Genomic DNA, 21401 nt, shown 5'->3' with positions numbered 1-21401 from the left:
TTTTGATAATTGGGTGAAAGGTTTTCTTATTTGTGTGTAGAGTTTTGCAAAAATAGCCAATAGTTACAAAAAATGTGCTTAAGCAATCAGAAAAAACTGTAAGCAAGAGAAAGTTAATTAGCATACAATCTCTTATGTCCTGCACACATTGCTCAAATTTAGTAAGCTGGTTTTTCTCATTTGGTTTTGCTGAGACATTTAACTGTGTGTCGTCAGCATAGCAATGAAAACTAATACCATGTTTACGGATAATGTTGCCCAGAGGAAGCATGTGAAGGGAAAAAGCAGTGGGCCAAAAACTGAACCTTGTGGAACACCAAACTCCACTAGAGAGCATGCAGAATAATTACTATTTATGTCTACATACTGATAACGCTCGGTCAAATAGGATCTGAGCCAGGAGAGGTTGTACTCTTTATTTCTACTACTTTTTCTAATCTGTGACGAGGAATCCCATGATCAATGGTGTCAAACGCTGCATTGAGGTCAAGTGAAACAAGCATAGTTACACAACCCTGATCAGAGGCCAATAGGAGGTCATTTACTACTTTAACGAGTGCTGTCTCTGTGCTGTGATGAGGCCTAAATCCTGACTGATACAGTTCGTGTATGCTATTTTTATGTAGATATAAGCATAGCTGCTCTGCTACTATCTTTTCAAGAATCTTAGAAATGAACAGGAGGTTTGATATTGGCCTGTAATTAGACACCTGACAGGGGTCGAGGTCAGGTTTCTTAATAATCAGTTTAATAACTGCTAATTTAAAAGATTTTGGAACATACCCAATGCTGAGTAAGGAATTAATTATTCTTAACAGGGGTTCTGTTATTGCTGGTATTATCTGTTTAAGAAAATGTGTCGGTATAGAATCTTAAATACATGTTGATGAATTCGCAGAAGATATGGGTGAAGTTAGTTTGTTCTTTTCAAGGGGAGTAAAGTATTAGGTTCCAATCTGACATAGTTAGTTTAATATCTGCATCAATTGCATTTTCCGGTTTTAAAACCTCAACCTTATGCCTGATATTTACAATTTTATTATTAAAAAGTTAATGAATTCCTCACTATTGCACAATGTTGTTGTTGTCTTATTTCTAGTTAATTTGGCTACAGTATTACAGTTTTTGTCCATTGCTTGAACACATTTTGCAAAACTTGGCTCATGGTGCCAAAACTCTACACACAAGGAAGTAAGGAAAAACACTGGGAAATAAACCATTCACATCTATGCCAAATACAAACTCTGCCATCAAAACTGAACAATCCTTTGTCAAAACCTCACTTTGATGACTAAATGATGCCCACTTCCACATGTCAATACACTCTCATATCAGCGGCAACACACTAGCTTACTTTATATAAAACACTGCAGTCTTTCACTTTTACTGTTTTTATTCAGTTACAATTCCAAATGTTTTACATAATTCCAAAAATAAAATACTGAAATCAAAATACTGCAATTACATTACAGTAGTGAAATTTATATGACAGGAAATTCAGTTAAAGCAAAAATAAAACAAACTGAACTTCACACAAAAGAAGTTACATGTATGGATCCTGCCGTCTGTCGGGGTCGGGCCACAGGACCTCGTCCACATCGCAAGCAATATTTTCTCTGGCTAAACATCGGGGAAAAAATCCCCTTGTGTGTCTAATCCATCCCTGAATTGACCTGATTTCAATATCTCCGCAGGCCTGTTCCATTGCTTGTAAAAGTGGCATTCGGGCGTGGGGTTGGCGGTCATATACGCGCCATCTCCATGCTGAAAAAAACTCCTCTATAGAATTCAAAAATGGGGAGTAAGGGGGCAAGTACTTCACTTCAAATCCTTCATGATTAGTAAACCAGTCTTGGACCAGAGCAGCCCTGTGGAAACTAACATTATCCCACACAACAACAAACCTGGGCTGCTCTGGTCTATTCTGTATGACTATGTCATGAAGACCATCAAGAAATGTGAGTATTTCCTGTGTATTATAGGGCCCCAATTTGGCATGATGGTGCAGTAGCCCTTGAAGGCTAATGGCAGCACACAATGTAATACAGTTTTTGCCTATTGCTTACACACGTTTTGCACAATTTAGCCCATTATGTCAAAACTCTACACACAAACCCATCAGACATAGCACTTGGAGATTAACAACTCACATCTATGCCAAAATGAAACACTGCAATCAAAACTTTACACTCCTTTCTAAAAATCTAATTCTTGCAACAAAACCATACACACAAGCACCATTTGAATTACTCTTTCATATCAGCAACAACACACTGATGAGCTTTATATAAAACACTGCAGTCTTTGTGTTTGTAGTTTGCTCAGACTCAGTTTTCTGTAAAACTCAAAAGTAGAATTTCTGTAGTAATCAAACAAGAGTTTTTACAACAAAAAAAAAAAAACATTCTTACGGAAATAAAAAAAATTGAATCACAAAACAAAAAAACACTGAAGAAATTGCTCTTGGGGGAAAAACATATACTTTATTCGTGTGTGTGTGTGTGCATGCGCGTGTGTGCGTGCGTGCATGTGTGTTTGTGGTGGGGGGGTGGGCTTATGGATCCTGCCTTCTGTTTGGATCTGGCCACAAGACCTCATCAACATCACAGGCGATGTCCTCACGGGCTAGGCATCGGGGAAAATATCGCCTTGTGTGCCGAATCCACCCTTGGATTGATCCTATCTCAATGTCTCCGCATGCCTCTTCCATTGCTTGCAGAAGAGTCATTCGGGCATGTGGTTGCCGATCATATACTTTCCACCGCCACGCTGAAAAGAATTCTTTGATTGCATTTAGAAAGGGGCTGTAAGGGGGCAGGTATAAAACTGTGAAATGGTTATGGTTGTTGAACCAATCTCGGACCAGAGCTGCCCGGTGGAAACTAACATTATCCCAGATGACAACAAACCTGGACTGCTCTGGTTTGTCCTGCACAACTGCATGTAGTGCATCTAGAAATGCAATGAACAGTCCTGTATTGTAGGGACCTAGAGTGGCATGATGATGCAGGACTCCTTGGACACTAATTGCAGCACACATGGTGATATTTCCCCCACGCTGCCCAGGGACATTTACAACAGCCCTTTGTCCGTTACGGCCCCGACGCCTGGTTTTGGCCAGATTGAAGCCTGCCTTATCCACGTAGATGAACTCCTGTGGCAGTTCGGCGGCATCAAAATCCAGAACTGTCTGTAACAGAAAATATGGAATAGTGTTACTACTGTAAAAAAAACATATTGTATATATTTTCACACAAGTAGGGGCTGGGTTGGGTCACTATAGACAAAAACTACAAGCTGCAGGCAGGGCAGGAGGCAGCATAAACCCTCATTCCCACATCACAACATATAGTATGTAAAGTGACACATACCTGCACATAATCATGGCGCAGATCCTTGACCCTGACACTGTTTCTCTCAAATGGCACCCTATACAGCTGCTTCATTCTGAAGCTATATTTCTGTAGGATGCGACTTAGTGTAGAAGTGCTGACCCTGTTGATATTGCTGAATACATTTCTCTCAGCAGTTATGCGTTGTTGCAACTCACGAAGTCGGATTGTATTATTTTCTCGCACCATTTCAATGATGGCAAGCTCTTTTTTTCACAACTGTACACAGTACTGTAACATCACAATGGTATTTCTACCCATTTAGTACATTTATGTAGTACAGTTAGTACAGTAATACTGTAATATGATACAGAATCATGTGACACATACAGTAGGTACAGTCTGGAGTAGAAACTTAAAGATATACCTGTTCTCCAGTCGAAATGTCCTTATTATCGATGCTACTGTGTAGCGACTGAGATTAGGGTGGACTCTTTGCCCAGCCTCCCTCATGGACAGGCCATGATTGATCACGTGGTCCACCAGAGTAGCCCTGATGTCATCTGACACACGTCTCCGCACTGGTCCTCGTCTTTGTCCTCGTCCTCTTCCACGTCCGACTCCTCTCTGTCTTTGTCCTCCTCTTCCTCTCACTCTCATTGCCTCCATGCTTGCAAAGTTCTCTAAATGTCTCACCTGAGGTCTATTTGTAGTGCTAAGGCTCAGACAGATTGGTGTTCTGTTTTCTGTGATTTCAGGTGTGTATCTAAGTGTGTACAATTGCCAGATGAGTTTTGCTTTTTGAACAGAGTGTATTCCCAATGATAACAGGTGATTTAGTTTTTGAACAAAGTGTCTAATGTAAGAAAACGTGTGTAGTGTTTCGCAATAAGTGTGTTACAGAATTGTAAACAAAGTGCAAAGTTGAAAATGTGTTTAAGCTATTGTTACACTGTGTTTAAGATAAGATCCTAGAAGTTTAGGTATTGAGGCTTTGGTGTAAGCATTCACTTTTAGTGTGTAAGCAATAGGCAAAAACTGTATTTCCTCCACGTTGCCCAGGGACGTGCACAATTGCCCTTTGGCCAATAAGATTACGCCCCCGTCGTCTGTTTTTTGTCAGATTGAATCCAGCCTCATCGATGTAAATACACTCATGAGGCTGAGCAGCTCCATCCATGGCGAGCATTCTCTGCAAGAAAAAGTACATATTACTGTACTGTACAGTACTGTATGGATGGCATTACTCAAAGTACACAACTACACTAATACGCATACAGAATTGAACCACCTCATAACACAGGGGCCTGTTTAGCTTTCTGAATATACAGTGTCAATGTGGTACTGATCCAATGGTACAGACTCAGCTATTTGACTGCTCCTCTTTTGTATTGTAAATGTAGAGGACTGAAACACTTACCTGTATGTATTCACATCGAAGTTCCTTCACTCTGGCATTGTTCCTCTGAAATGGAACCCTGTACAGTTGTTTCATTGTAATATGGTGCTTTGTCAAGATGCGTCTAATGGTGGTAATGCTTACTGTATTTATATTGCCAAAAACCTGTCTATCTGCAATTATGTGACTCTCTAGCTGGTGGAGACGGATTGCATTATTTGCCCTGACCATGTCCACTAATACAAGTTCTTGTTGTTCAGTAAATAGGCATTGACGTCCACCGCCAGTAGGTCTTCTAATCATTCTGTAGAAAAAATGCAACCAGAATTTGTAATTGTTTTCGTCTATTTTTCAGTACTGTACAAACTGTATTTTACTGTATTTACTGTACTTGTATTACAGTACTGTAAAACATCTCAAGACATGATTATATGTTTCACAAAACAAGGAGCCACCCTTCAGTACAGTACTGGTGTAACAGTACATGTACGTAACATATACATGTAAGATGAGACAGTACTGTAAATACTCAAGCTACATTACTGTAGTAGAGGAATTGAAGACATACCTGTTTTCCTGTCGGAATGTCCTTATGATGGATGCGACCGTGAAACGGCTAAGATTGGGGTGGACTCTCTGTCCAGCTTCCCTCATAGTCAGACCATGGTTTATGACATGGTCCACCAAAGTTGCCCTAATGTCATCAGAAATGATGGTCCTTGCACGGCCTCTTCGTCCACGTCCTCCTCTGCCTCTGCCTCTAGCTCTCCCTCCCTCCATGCTGGCAAGTTCTCCAAAATGGCTTAGCTAAGGCCTTTTTGTAGCTGACTGATTGGTGTTCAGTTTTGTTAGTAAATGTTTTTAGGTGTGTGTCTAATTGTTTTCAATGACAGACTGTGTTTTATATTTTGAATAGATGTGTTTTCCCAATGGTACTGCGAGATTTCATTTTTGAACAAAGTGTCTTATGTATGAAATAGTGTGTTGTGAGCAGGAGCAAGTGTGTTGTAGAAAGGAGCTAGTGTTTTGCAGAATTGCAACCAAAGTGCAAAGCAGTACTTTTGTTTAAGGTATGGTTACACTTTGTTTAAGGAACAGCCACAACAACTTCAAGTTGGGTTCCTTTGGTTTTAGCATCTGTCAATAGTGTTTAAGGTAAAAATTGGTAAAAACTGTAAATAAATGTTTTATGGTACTATAGAGAATTTCAAATGCATTAAATTTAAATGTGTTTTTGTACGATAGCCAGATTATCGTTGTAAATAACTGCGACGCCTCCTCCTCTACCAGTTAGACGAGGCTGGTGCATGTAGCTGTATCCAGGAGGACTAGCTTCGTTTAGAGCTACATACTCGTTCTCTTTAATCCAGGTTTCTGTACAGTTGGTTATAGTACAGTTGGTTTTACATTTTCTAAATGCTAAATTTCTATAGCAAAAAAGTTATTGAATTTTGTTGATTTATTTGTCATTTTGTGCAACTCATAATAGACTGTACCAAAGTGTACTAATTTTTATATATACTGTACATTTACAATTATATTGTTATTTAAATAATAAAAAAACACTCTTACTCTCATTTACCAATTATCTGTTTAATTGCCACAAGAATTGTCTGTGTAATAATTTATTTTAAAATGTACATTGAAATCATTATTAATCAATTAAACAAACAAACAAATAAATAAATAAATAATCCATACTGTAGCCTAACAGTGTAATATGTTTAATGTCCTGTGAGGTATTCTTCTGTAATCTTGTGTATTCTTCTGTAAACAAACAGTCATGGATTTTTATACGGTCCCTTAGTGACTCCATCGCTCTAAAGCCCCAGTAAGCAGCGTTTCTGACAGATTTAGCTCCAGCAGGCTGTAACAGGAGAAGATCTAAAAATATATATTTATTTTTAATAGCTTCTCTGTTCACTTCAGAGTAAGAAAATATGCGATTTGTCAAGATTGGTCTAACCATCAGCTTCAATGTCAGACACAAGGATAATGTATTTGCTGTGTAGCTGTTTTAAAGCAGCACTTTAAGTTGCATTTTGACATTTTGCTTGTATGAGGAGACTTATGAAGTTATTTTTGTACCAAAAACGTTAGCAAAAACTCCACAAGCTATCTGCAATATCCCCCTCAGCCAATCAGAAGCTGGAGGCGGGAACATTCTAATCTTGTTTCTGATTGGCTGATCAGCACCTCAAGGCGGAGATATTCTAATTACTGCTTTATTATTCACGCATTAAAATAAGCACGCAAGTAAGGGCGGGACCTGATGCAAAATACGCCTACTTTCATTGCTCAGGTGTCAGACACAGATGTAACGTGATATGAAAAAGCCAATGGGAGACAGGCGTCCTTCAAATGTTTAGCGCCCACAGAGGTGGTCTGACTCTGCAGCCGGTAAACGGTTTCCGTGTAAATTCAGAGTAGAGAAGACACGTTGGTGAGCTACAGGTGAGGAGGAAAGCAGTCTCTGAGGGACAGAGGAGAAGACTCTGAAATGTCATTGTGTCTCAGTGGGACAAAAAATACCTGCAAGCTCAAGAGACAATGACGGTAATGAGACAATGAGATCTTTTATTGTTATTTTAATTCGTATTGTTGTTGCTGTAAACAAAGCTCGTTTATTACTATGTACACGAGTCATACTGTTAACATTACTCTGCCATGTCACTGCTGAGAAGCTGCAGGAATTCACTTACACCTATAAGAGTAAAGGAGTCAGATGGACAGGGAGGGTAAGCGAGCTCTTTAAGAGCATGCACATTAAGAGTTTCGAGAGAGAGAGTCAGTGTGTGTGTGTACTGTACTCTGAAACCTAACTGCAGTATAAGTATTAGTGTCTGGTACTGTTAGCCTGACAGGAGCAGAGATGACTTATGTTACATTAACAGCTGCTTTTACTCTCCAAAATATAAACTTCCACAAACATTGTGTATTTGTACTTTTAAACGACTCATTCCCTTTCAGTAAATTAATGTTAATACTTCAGTCAAAATAAATGTATATTCACATATTATACATATATAATACAGTAGACACATTGACACATCTAGTCCTAATTCCATAGAGATCAATATGTTGAAAACTTATATGTATATGTTGCTGCCTGCTTCTGTGTGATATGTACATTAATATTTCCCAGCTCTGATTTCTGCAAGTGATAATGAAACTTGCTTACATTTTTAGATCAAACATTGGAATGTGGGAGAAGAGGCGTCCAGTAGAGAGACAAGTCCTTCACGATTAAGTATGGAGTGCAATATAAGATTAGTTTGAATCTTTTCATGGTGATTTAAAAGTTAACTCCTTCAACCTCGTATCATTTTAAGTCCATTTTTTTTACTGTGTAGAGATCCTTAAAAAGTTCTTGAGGTTCCCTTTAACATATCTAGTATTAAATATGATTTTGAGTATTTTGTTAATCTGTTTCTTAGGCAACAGAGAAAAAGATTAACTTTTTCTTTTGAATCTAAGATCTTAATGTGTTCTTTTCTTCTCTCTTCCAATCCACCCTAATGCACCAAGGATCCAGTTGTTTACTGCCGGTTAGGAAGAGGATCTTTCTTGGCTACACTGGACCGTCCATTTTGCTATTTTGGTATTGTAACCAGGTTAAAAAAGCTGACCTGTTAATCACAGGAGTGGTTAGTTGTGCCCCTGTCTGTTTGCATTGCACATATTGTGTCTATTAGTGGGGTTTTCATTTAGTAAGAAAATGTAACGCTGGCCCTTTAAGAAACACAAGCGTGCAATTACCTGAAAGTGTCGTTGCAATTACCTGAAAGCAGTGCGATCTCATACCACGGTGTTCGCTGGTGCATTGGAGCAAAATTTACGCCAAAGTTTAGTGAAAAGTAAACTAGCATGAGCTGTGCATGCATGATAACGGTAAATAAGAGCTCCTTAGTGTTTTGCTGGTCAGTGTGGCCGTGTGTCGCGTTGATTTCAGGGGATTTAACCGGGACACATTAGTGTGGGTGAACCAAATCAACGCCGTCGCGTAAAGCGTAAGTGCTTGGACATAATCCACTTTATATACTGAGTATGTTGTGTGTATCTCTATGTGAAACAGCATGATTAAAATATAGTTATTTTATTTATTCAAGAGGGGAGAAAACTGCTCCATAGGCCATCCGTGTGCTTTCGGTGTGAGTGTGAAGCATCAGAGTGAGTGTTATTTCATGTTACTGTTCCAAAAGTGAGTTATCGTGATACACGTGTGTTTTGTTATAGAGTACAGGAAGATAGAGGATTTCTTTATGTTGTGTGTTCCCAATGTTAATGTGAACCTCTATTATATGCAGAGAAGAAACACAAGCTCCTCATATGCAGTGTTAATTTGTGATGTACTAGAGTGGTGATAAGCAGTAAGTTTGAATCAGTTATTTTGTTTTATTTGAAATGAGACAGTATGTCTATGGATGATGTTATATGTCATGTTTGTGCTGACAAGGTTATATTTATTTTTGTGTTTGCTTATAGAATGAGAGGCTGCTACCGTTGTCTATGTAATGCATTTATTTAGAGATAAATTATCATTTTGTTTTGAGGGACAAACTTTACTAATGTCAACAACTGTACATGAGTTTTAAGTTTCTCTCTGATTCCCCGAATTTGCACAATTAACGCTGCTCTATTTAAAGTGCAGTCTGGAATAAAAGATCCCATCTAAATTATTTATCCTGTGTCTGGCGTTTTCACTAAAATCACATCCCAGGCTACAGAGATTCTTGGTACCAGGAGTGGGGTTTCCATTGCTTAATATTGGGGTGACAGTGGTAGAGTAGGAGAAACATAGACAACGGTAGTGGTGAGAAGGACTGCGGTACCAGTGCCAAGGAGGTTAACTACGGCAGGTGTGACAGTTCTGGAGAGCTCGCTGAGAAGCAAGGGACAAGCTTGGGACAACGCAGGAGGGTATTTACTTCAGCACTGAGACCCCTGGCAAAGGAGACTGCACGGAGTCACCCTTCAGATTGGACTGCAGTGACTGTGACTGTTCTGTGACGGTTTGCCATTCGAGGTATAGTACATAGAAACATGGACCAGGATGGCAATGTGATGGCTCCTCAGGCTGGGCCCAGCCAGAATGTGGATGATGCTGGGATAGCTGGTCATGCTGAGTAAGGTAATCCAGTGGCACAGCTGCAGTCACAAATTCTGGAGCTGGGTCGAAGACATGATCAAGTAATGTCAGCTCTCGCTAATATGAGTAACGTTAGCACCAGATCATATGTTTATATTCCAAGAGAGCGTCAAATTGTGCCCTTTAGTGGTGATTATGTTAAAGATGGTCAGTCTGTAGATGAGTTCATTGATGAGGTTGAGCGTATAATTCGGGTCAGGGGTTTAAACGCTGATGACCAAGTTGACTTCATATTGTCCCATTTAAGAGGCTCAGCCTTAGATGAAGTCAAGCTGCGTATGGGGAATGAGGCTAGGCAACCAAGTGATTTGTTTTCGTATCTGCGGGGGGCCTTTAGAGAGAAACGTACTACGCCGCAGTTATTGCATGCTTTTTATGCGCGCAGACAGTTAGAGGGAGAAGACTTTCGTGACTTTTCCCATGCTCTCTCTCAGCTACTTAATTCTGCCCTCCAACAGTCCCCTAACGCTGTCTCTGATCCCCAGCTCACTTTAAGAGATCAATTCATTGAAGGGGTAAGAGAACCATCCCTCCGTAGAGAGCTGCGCAGACTGGTCAGGGAAAAGCCTCAGTCTACCCTCTTCGAGGTTCGCGAAGAAGCCATGATGTGGGTTGTGGAGGACAGACCCCGTAGTACTAATGTGGCCAGGAGTAGACCTATTGTGAGTGCATGTTCTGGGGAGATGTCAGAACGTTCATCTTCAGTCAGTGAAGCACAAAGTGACATAGCTGTGGCCTTGCAGGAGGTAGTAAAAATAATCACTCAGCAGGGTAAAGAACCCGGGTCTCCCACACGGTGGGCAAATCACCTACCACTGAGCCACCAGTACCCGGTGTACCCAACAGTACGCTGTTAAAGCGTTTATAGGCTAACGTCATACATCTTTGTAGTCCTTTTGCACACGCGCGGGTGTGTTACAATAATAATAATAAAAATAAATTTGGAGAACTACTACTACTAATAATAATAATTCTGAATGAAAATGATGAATAAATACATATCAGTTTGAGCTTGACACGTTTATGAGCTCTGTCGCTTGCTGTCAATGGGCGCCTAAGAGACATAAAATTTTTCGGCTTGAGTAGACACACAATACTTTAGACTGAAACACGACTGCCCCCTACAGGTATTGAAGGGCATTTTCACAGCTTGTCGCGCGCACTCGTGGCAAGTCGTGGGATCCCTTTTCCGAAAACGTGCGTTTTTAAAGGCCAGATCTGTAAACCAAGCAGGAGCATTGGTCAGATTTTCAGAATAATCAGCAATTGTTTGTGTGTATATTGTGAGTTAGTGTGTGTGTGTGATTGTGCTGTATTACATCCTCCCCCTAAGCACCTGCAGTCGCTCCAAGCTGCAGCAGTGCTTCTCTGTGCTCTCTCACTCACCCAGGTTTTTGTACCACGCTCTAACACTGTGTGAACACATCACTACTACTGATATAATGGTAACTCTGACAGTAGTAAACTCCTGCATCTTCAGTCTGGACTCCTCTGATGGTCAGAGTGAAGTCAGTACCAGATCCACTGCCACTGAAACGACCTGGAGTCCCTGTGTATAAGCTGTTAGTATTGTAGATCAGGAGTTTAGGAGCTTCTCCAGATTTCTGCAGGTACCAGGCGAGGTAGTTATTATTATACACACTGCTGCTGGTTCTACAGTTGATGGTGACGGTGTTTCCTGGAGCAACAGTTTGCACTGAAGGAGTCTGAGTCACAGTCACCTGACCTCTGGATCCTGAAGAGAAACATAGATTGTGTTTCTATGCTGTAAAGTGCTGTAGAATTAGTATGAAATGAAGTGTGTGAGGCTGTGAGTTGATGTTAAACTCTCACCTTGAGTCCAGAGGGCCAGTGTGCAGATGAAGACGCTGATCAAAGTCATGGTTGCTGTGGGTGAAGTTGCTGAGCAGCAGCTCTCAGTCATGAAGTGTTAAAGTCACAGGGCTATAAACACTCACAGAGCACTGAAGCATGGGCTGCTAATGCAAAGTGTGTGTGTGTGTGTGTGTGTGTGTGTGTGTGTGTGTGTGTGTAGGTTTTTGTACGATGGTTTCATTAGAATGTATCACTGTGGGTCACTTTTGGTGGAGGATCAAAAATCATCGTCAACAGTAAGTGTGTTTTCTTTTTTAAAACTAAATCCATATAGAGAATTACTAATTGTGGGAATAATTCAACCTAAATCAAACAGATTATATATGTTTATTCTTGTATAATTGATGTTTATTGTGTATTCTGCTCTGATGAGGAATACATTTCAGTATCAGAACAGATCCCATATAAATCTTCTTAAACAAATCTCCAATTATTGATGTTAAATATGTAATAATTAGACACTTGCTATATATTCCACATGCAATAACTCTGCAGTTACTCTATAATAAAGATTTAATAAATATAGTTAGTGTGTGCTGATGTAAAATCCAGATGAAAGCTGCTGTGTGTGTTTGTGTTAAACAATGAATATTTCTGTAATCAGCTACATTTGTATTTGCTGCAGTTAAATATGCTGAAGGTTTGAACTATAAAGTAATAACACTTGTTATGAAAAATTATTTTTCCCAGATAAATGACAGTGTAAATCATGTGTGTTTTGTCTCTGCACTGAAACTGATGTTAAATAATAAAATACTCAATGAAACTCAGTCATGAAGTCAGACTTTATTAGACTTAATTACTCTGTAAGATCAGTCAGTTCCACAAAGTTATAAACATATTTTATAATTGTGTGTAAATAACGTGTATATGATATTCATAATGTATATGTGTTTCTCTTCCCTAGCGGGTCCCACAGCTCCCTCCGTGTCTCTGCTCCCTCCGTCCCCTCTGCAGCTGTCTGAGGGATCGGCCTCGCTGCTCTGCCTGCTGTCTGGCTACTCTCCACAGGGGGCGCTGGTGAGCTGGACAGTGGATGGCTCAGAGGTGAAGAACGGGGTTCTGACCAGCGCAGAAAAAGAGAAGAACAGCCGTTACAGCCGCAGCAGCACCCTGACCCTCAGTAAAGACCTCTGGGAAAAGGGGGAGGAGTTCAGCTGTAAGGTCTCCCATAACAACGTCAATCATCCAGTCACGTTCAGAAAGAGTCAGTGTGAAGACTAGTGGATCCAAGATAGAGTTTAACATAGAGCTGCTTATGATCATCTACAATAGAGTTTCAATTCTACACAATGATGACATTTCTGTCTTTACTCTCTTCACTGTCCTGTTGCTCTTCCTGTAGTTTTTGCTGAAATAAAGCTAAGTTTTGGACGTTGTCTGTTCTTTTATTGGAGTTAATAGTGATGATCAGTGTGATGAGAGAGTGGGATTAGCTGTAGATTCAGTGCTGTGTGTTGTGCTTCAGTGAGTTTGACTGAAGGAAGTTGAACATCTGGTGAAGTTTCTGTTCTATTCTGGGAGAAATGAAACTATTCAGTCCTGTTCATGCAAATCTCACTTACACCTCACTGCTCTCCTTAAGACAGGATTAATATGTAGACTATTATTCTTCTTTCATCTTTATTATGTTTGAAAGCTCATACTTTTATTGATATCTGATACATTAAAGGTTATAATTCCAGTGTGGTACATTTATACTGAATCACTGAATCCACCTCTATAAGAACTTTAACACACATATAACACGCCACACACATTCCTAGTCCTGTTAAGGGTGTGAGGTAATTGATTGACAGCTGTCACCTCCTATTAATGGTTAATGCTGGATGTGTGATTCAGTCTTTTAGGAACATGTACACTGGAACCTCGGATTACAAGCATAATTCGTTCCGGAAACGGGCTCGTATTCCAAAACACTTGTAAAACAAAAAAAAATTTCCCATAAGAAATAATGGGAAACTCGAATTATTCGTTCCACAGCCCAAAAAAATAAATACACAAAAATAAATAACACAAAATATAAAGTAAAAATAAATGCGAGCAGGCGCCCTGTGTGTGTGTGTGTCTGTGTGTGTGTGTGTGTGTGTGTGTGTGTGAAGCTAACATAAGAGGAGTCTCTTACTTTTAGCCCCTCCTGTCTCCCCCCTCTCATCTTAAACATTACACCTGTCTTATTTGAATTTCACACTAACATAAACAGACATTAATGAAAAGACTGTTTTGTCTGGAAAAATTAGCAAGGAACATCGCTACTGACACACATGTGAGGAATCACTGCTGTAACGTAACAGAATCACTGCTGTAACGTAAAACAAACACACAAATGAACCAGCTCTTTACCTTTGTGACAGGGCAGAGTTTCTGTGGAGAGCAGAGTGTGTGCGCGAGCGGGTGCTTTACACAAACACACAAACACGCACACACATTAAGGCAAGAAAGAGAGAGAGAGTGTGTGAACCGGCACAGTGTCAAATTACGCACGCACACACACAGCGATGGGCTGAGGAAGAAAATGGATTTTTTAACCTCTGTATTGAGATTTTCTTTTCACTTTACTCACACACGCATGTTATAAGAAACAGTACACGCACACTGTACACAAGCGCTTACAAACACAAAATAAAATATGTTTTACACACACACACTGTCACAGTGTTATAGTAAACAGTAAACGCGTCCACGAATGTTGATTATACCAGTAAGAGACAAGCACTAAGACCCAGCAGGGGAGACAATTACGCACAATTCCGCAGCGTGAGAGAGAGAAAAACCGCTGGCTCGGCATCAAAACAAAAAGCGCATGCGGTGTCACTCGTAATCCAAGGGTCCTACAAAGGGAAAAAAAACAAAAAATGGAAAGACAGGAAATAAAATGCAGAAATAAGAACAGGCTCCCAAAAAGTAAGTCTTCTCTTTTTATTGTTTACAAAAATATATAATATTATATATAAATGACTAAATGAGTGAATAAAGATCAGGGACCCTGTTGGGGGCAACATTTTTCCACACCAGCATGAGTTGTAGCTGACATTACTGAACCTGAGCTTATTTACATGTGGTCTACTAATTTTGTCCCATAAAATTCCACGTCCACTGAAACCATCTGGAATCCCACAATGATGCTGAGATACCTGGTGTATATAAAGTTTAGGAGCTTCTCCAGGTATCTGTAGCTGCAGGAAGAGAAGTTATTTTGTGATTGTAAGATAGAATTAACCGTCCTGTTACAGTAAGATTTTATATAATATATAGTGGAAAACTTTCTATACACACTTTCTAGGTAACATGTACAAAATTAAGTAAAAAGAACATAAAGGAATCAAACAAAATATAAGAAATGCATGAATGGAGTGTGTGTGTGTCTGTGTGTGTGTGTGTGTGTGTGTGTGTGTGTGTAGAAGGTATATTTAGCTGATGTAGTGTGTGTGTGTGGCATGGATGTGTACAAGAGTATGCAAACCACAAATATAAAAGCACTTTTCCCCACATTCATGCCTTCCTGTGTCACTTACACTGGCCTTTGTTGAACAATTATTTTATTATTCATCAATTATTGTCAGATCTTAAACGTTGAACACACATTAAACAGTCAAGACAAGATTTATTACTCAGTTTTTATTAATTCAGTGATTCCTGCAAAGAAGAATAAAAAGTCTACTTTAAATATTTAAGATTTTAGGGGGAAGTACATTACAGTAGATTTTAATTACAGTATAATATAAAGATAAATGACCATCAGCAGCATTAAAAAAAATCTGTCTCCTAAAAAGCACTTTGTAAGAGACAAAGCAAAACAACAATGAAGAGATCTATTTCTATTTGGACAATCTGCTATTTTTTGCCCGTCACCTTGGCAGCAGTGACAGTCCTGCTTTTTGCTGTTATTACAAAGTAAAATATTTGGTGTTAATTTAAGACTATTGATTTCATTTGCATTTTATTTGCATTCTTCAGTAAAATTAACATATTTGAACCTGATCCTTCTCTGTTTTAACAGTCCTTAGAACCAGTGTGAGATCTACTCAGGTGAATGTGCACAGGACTGAGGAAAGCCCTACATAACTTAATGAGTTCAATTCAATTTTATTTGTATAGCGCTTTTAACAACTGCCATTGTCCCAAAGCAGCTTTACACAATAAAAAAAAACTATTTAAGTTTGTATGGAATTTAATTGTGTATGAATCCAAATGTTCAGATAGTTCTTGATGAGCAAGCCGAGGGCGACAGTGGCAAGGAAAAACTCCCTGAGATGTTAATAGGAAGAAACCTTAAGAGGAACCAGACTCAACAGGGAACCCATCCTCATCTGGGTGAAACAGAGAGGAGGAATTTATCTGCATTCATTCTGTGTGCTAGTTGGCAGGCAGTTCAGCATAACAGTTGATGTTAATTGATGTTAATATGGAGTTCAGTTAGTTATTGAAAACTCAGGTAGACTTGTATGAACTATCGAACTGTCAAGTCCTCAGAGAAACAGCTGCCAACACCAGTCGAGGCCAGAACCGTCTTCTAGGTAGCGAGAATCATCCCCAGACACCAGACGCATCCCAAAGAGACACACGGGGCATCCATGCAACGAGATCTCCAACCAGAAGCGGGGCACCAGGATGGGTCAGACAGGTCCGGAGGGCAGAGGGAGTCTGGATCACTGGCAGCTCAGGAATGACATGTGTAGCTCGGCAGAGAAAGGGGAAAGGGAAAGAGTGGGAGAGAGGGAAGAGAAGGAACGGGAGGTAGAGCAGAAGAGGAGAGATAACAGTTAGGTATGGTCACAGTCACATAATGTATAATGTGAATGTATATTTACTGTAGAGTGCAAGCAGAGACTCCGGCAGGACTAACTATAACAGCATTACTAAAAGGGAGAGCCAGAAGGAAACACAAACATGAGGGCTTCCTGACATGTAAAGCAAACAATCACCTCACCGTCAGCAAACCTGAGTGATCAATGAGAGTGGGGAAGACAGCATCTGGGGAAGCTTCTGGGGAAGACCCCCGAGATCTGATCCTTTACCTAAGGCAAATCTATTTATAAAAATGCTTGGCTAAATAAATAGGTTTTTATTCTGGACTTAAACACTGAGACTGTGTCTGAGTCACGAACCCTATTTGAAAGGCTATTCCATAACTTTGGGGCTTTGTAAGAAAAAGCTCTGCCCCCAGCTGTAGTTTTCATAATACGCGGTACTGACAAGCAGCCTGCATCCTTTGATCGAAGTAGGCGTGGCGGATCGTAAGACACTAGCAGTTCGCTCAGGTACTGCGGCGCGAGACCATTTAATGCTTTATATGTCAAAAGTAATAATTTAAAATCAATGCGAAATTTCACAGGGAGCCAATGAAGTGAAGAGAAGATAGGCGTGATGTGCTCGGATCTTCTGGTTCTAGTGAGGACTCTTGCGGCTGCATTCAGGACTAGCTGAAGCTTGTTTATGCACCCATAGTTGAACAACCAGACAGTAGGGTATTACAATAGTCCAACCAAAAGGTGATAAAAGCATGAACTAGTTTTTCTACATCGTTTAGCGACAATATATTTCTTATTTTGGCAATATTTCTGAGGTAAAAGAATGCAATCCTGGTAATATTATCTACATGAGCTTTAAATGAAAGACTGGAATCTATAATCACACTGAGGTCTTTTACTGTTGCACTTAATGGAACAGAAAGGCCATCTAAAGTTACAGAGTGATCTAGAATCTTACTTTTAGCTGTATGCGGTCCTATGACTAAAACTTCTGTCTTATCTGGGTTAAGCAGAAGAAAGTTAATTAGCATCCAATTTCTTATGTCCTGCACACATTGCTTACCTTTATTAATTTGGTTTATCTCATCAGGTTTTGCTGAGATGTATAGATGTGTGTCATCAGCATAACAGTGAAAACTTATACCATGCTTACATATTATGTTGCCCAGAGGAAGCACATAAAGGCAAAAAAAGCAGTGGGCCTAAAACTGAACCCTGTGGAACACCAAACTCCACTAGAGAACATGCAGAATAATCACCATTTAAATCTACATACTGATACCGATCTGTCAAATAGGATCTGAGCCAGGAGAGGGCTGTACTCTTAATTCCTACTACATTTTCTAATCTGTGAAGAAAAATACTATGGTCAATGGTGTCAAAAGCTGCATTGAGGTCGAGTAATACAAGCATGGTTACACAACCTTGATCTGAGGCCAATAGGAGGTCATTAACTACTTTAACGAGTGCTGTCTCTGTGCTAAGATGATGCCTAAATCCTGACTGATACAGTTCATGTATGTTATTTCCATGTAGATATGAGCATAGCTGCTCTGCTACCATCTTCTCCAGAATCTCAGAGATAAAGGGGAGGTTTGATATTGGCCTGTAATTGGACAGCTGACAGGGGTCAAGGTCAGGTTTCTTAATAATCGGTTTAATAACTGCTAATTTAAAAGATTTTGGAACATACCCAATGCTGAGTGAAGAATTAATTATTCTCAACAGGGGTTCTGTTATTGCTGATACTATCTGTTTAAGAAAATGTGTCGGTATAGGATCTAATATACATGTTGATGAGTTTGCAGAAGAGATTGAAGAGTGAAATTAGTTCATTCTCTTCAAGGGGAGTAAAGTATTCTAGGTTCCGATCTGACAGGGCTAGTTTAACATCAGCATAAATTACATTGTTTGGTTTTAAAGCCTCAATTTTATGCCTAATATTTACAATTTTATTATTAAAAAAGTTCATGAAGTCCTCACTATTACACGATGTTGTTGTGGAGATTTCTGCAGTGGTCTTTATAATCAAAGAACGGTTTATAATCAAATGTCTCTTTATCTCTCACAGAACAACCTTAATGACCCAAACCAATCTGGATTCAAAGTGGCACATTCCACAGAGACTGCCCTTCTGTCAGTCACTGAGAAGCTCCATGCTGCTAGATCTGCTAAACTTTCATCTGTCCTCATCCTCCTGGACCTGTCAGCTGCATTTGACACCGTGAACCACAAGATTCTATTATCTATTCTTACAAGCCTTGGAATTTGTGGAACAGCGTGGCAATGGTTTGCTTCTTACCTTAAAGATAGGTCATATGAGGTAACATGGAGGGGATCTACATCTGCCCCACGTAGACTCTCTACTGGTGTCCCGCAGGGCTCAGTACTTGGTCCTCTTCTGTTCTCCCTCTATACCCGGTCTCTTGGTAAGGTCATATCATCGCATGGATTCTCATACCACTGTTATGCAGACGACACCCAACTTGTCCTCTTCTTTCCTCCCTCTGACACTCAGGTTTCCACCCGGATCTCAGCATGTCTGGCAGACATCTCATTTTGGATGGCTGCTCATCAGCTGAAGCTCAATCTCAGTAAAACCAAACTGTTGTTTATCCCTTGTGACTCATCTCCAGGTCAAGACCTTGTGATATCCATGGACGACAACCAAATCACTCCCTGAACCACCGCCCGCAATCTTGGGGTAACCGTGGACAATCATCTGTCATTTTCCCCACACATCGCTAACCTTACTCGCTCTTGTCGATTTCTTCTTTACAATATCAGAAGAATTCGCCCATTTCAATCTTCACAGGCTACTCAGGTGCTTGTTCAGTCGCTTGTTATTTCAAGACTGGACTACTGCAACTCACTCCTGGCAGGCCTGCCTCTGTCCACGATTCGTCCTCTGCAACTGATCCAGAATGCAGCAGCACGACTCGTTTTTAACCTTCCCAAGTTCTCCCACACCACCCCACTCCTCTGCTCCCTGCACTGGCTTCCTGTAGCTGCCCGCATCAAATTCAAAACACTTATGCTTGCCTACAAAGCCAAAAATGGCCCAGCACCCACTTACCTCTCTGCGCTAATTACACCACGCACTGCACCACGTTCCCTCCGATCCTCCAGCACTGCTCGCCTCATCCCACCATCTCTCAGGGATCGAGGGCGGCATTCATCCAGGCTCTTTTCTGTTCTGGCACCTAGATGGTGGAATGAACTTCCTCTAGATGTCCGTACATCAGAGACTTTGACTATCTTTAAACGACGACTCAAGACGCATCTGTTTCTCCAGTACTTGGTCTAACCCCCCTCCCCCCGAAAAAAAAAAAACCTCTTCTCAGTTGTGTTGAACTAATGGTACTTAGTTATTAACCTAGTTAACCCAGTGTAAGTATGTATCCAATGTTGTAAACATTAAAGCACTTTTTGTAAGTCGCTCTGGATAAGAGCGTCTGCCAAATGCCTAAATGTAAATGTATGTAAATGTCTTATTTCTGGTTAATTTGGCTATGGTATTTAAAAAAAAAAATCTAGGATTATTTTTGTTATTTTCTATAAGAGTGGAGAGATACGTTGATCTCGCTACACTAGAAGCTTTTCTATAGTTCAGGATGCTCTCCTTCCATGCTTTTTGAAATACTAACAGTTTAGTTTGACACCATTTACGTTCTAATTTCCGAGCGGTCTGTTTTAAAGTGCGTGTATGATCGTTATACCAGGGAGCGAGTTTTTTATCTCTAATAACTTTTCTTTTAACTGGAGCTACAATATCTAAGGTGTAACGAAATGTCGACTCTAAATATTCAGTCGCCTGATCGAGTTCTGTGGAGTCCGACGGTGATCTAATTAAAGTTGGTAGTTCCAAAGTTCGTTTTTACAGCTTTTAAAAACTGCTCACACTGTCAAGGCAATACACCAGACAATTACATCCACGCTCTATGGTTCTGTCCACCTGTAAAGAGGTACTGGTACAGGATTTGTAAAGATTTGTCAAAATGTCTTAAATGTTCTATTCCAGCCTCTCCTTAAAACTGCTTGTTGGGTGACCTAGATGGTGTCACTAAAGAAGCTAACACAATCCACATGGCTTTCACTGCCCTATGCATAGCTAAGAAGACTGTCCTCATGAACTGGAAAAATAAAAATAATCTTAATATCAACTAATATAGAGATCTTTTGTTGGATTATATTAGTCTTGACACAGCTTTTGCTGCCACATTGGATCAATCTCTCCGGGCTCCTTCGATCAGCTCCATCACCTAGTGTGGGTAGGGGTCCCGATTCTGTCTGGCTGTGGTTTTTGATGTTGGCGTGGGGTGGCTATATGGGCTGGGGGCATCTGGGGGTTCCTTGGGGGTGGGTTTCTTTTGGGGGGTCCGGCGCTGGGGCTGCGATCCTGGCCTGAATGGTGTTTTGGTGCTGTTTTTCTGGCAGCTGTATGCGGAGCTGCTGGGGATGCCTGTGACGGCGAACGTAGGTTGCCGGCCTGGCGGCCGTACTGTTCCGGGGTAGGTCCAGGGTGGGCTTGCGGTTCTGGGGGCGCTTTGCCTCCGGGTTGGGGTTACGGCTGGGCCTGGGGGGCTTGGGTCTTGTTTGGTGTGCTGTCGAGTGCATGGGTTGGTGCGTGCGCTTGGACCCTGCCCTGGTGGGGGGTGTCTTCGATGCATCGGTGCTTTGGGGGGGGGGCGGGGATCCAATAGAGGTGGGGAAAACGGGCTTAACCTGCGTGTCTATTGTCTTTTGCAGTCTGGGAGTTGACTGAATGATGGGGGGGTAGTTTTTCCTCTGCTGTGGGGTCTGGTGGGACGATTTGGGAAAACAGGGGTGGCTACGGGGGTCAGCGGGGGAGCTGCTTTTTGTTGGCCCCTCTGATGCTTTCCTGCTCATCCCTA

General features: G+C 40.7%; 1 protein-coding gene and 2 gene segments (V, D, J or C); 1 reads left to right on the top strand and 2 right to left on the bottom strand.

The window, feature by feature from the left end:
- The window catches only part of LOC128534692 (immunoglobulin kappa constant-like), a 32165-nt gene extending 19125 nt beyond the window's left edge, over positions 1-13040 (top strand). The window contains 1 exon segment of the C gene segment in view: positions 12663-13040. Coding sequence covers positions 12663-12979 — 317 coding nt within the window.
- LOC128534597 (Ig kappa chain V region K29-213-like) lies at positions 11287-11804 on the bottom strand. The segment is given in 2 exon segments: positions 11287-11615; positions 11714-11804. Coding segments are annotated over 2 exon segments (420 nt in total).
- A 7789-nt stretch (positions 13041-20829) lies between the features above and the next one.
- On the bottom strand, positions 20830-21396 carry LOC128534691 (uncharacterized). The gene has a single exon (XM_053509133.1). It carries the CDS (start codon positions 21394-21396, stop codon positions 20830-20832), a length of 567 nt encoding a protein of 188 aa, XP_053365108.1.
- Positions 21397-21401: the final 5 nt, after the last annotated feature.

This window comes from Clarias gariepinus, chromosome 12 (genome assembly GCF_024256425.1).
Source record: "Clarias gariepinus isolate MV-2021 ecotype Netherlands chromosome 12, CGAR_prim_01v2, whole genome shotgun sequence".
Taxonomy (NCBI): Eukaryota; Metazoa; Chordata; class Actinopteri; order Siluriformes; family Clariidae; genus Clarias; species Clarias gariepinus.
Note: the sequence above shows the minus strand (reverse complement) of the source record. Positions and strands in the feature narration are given on the sequence as shown.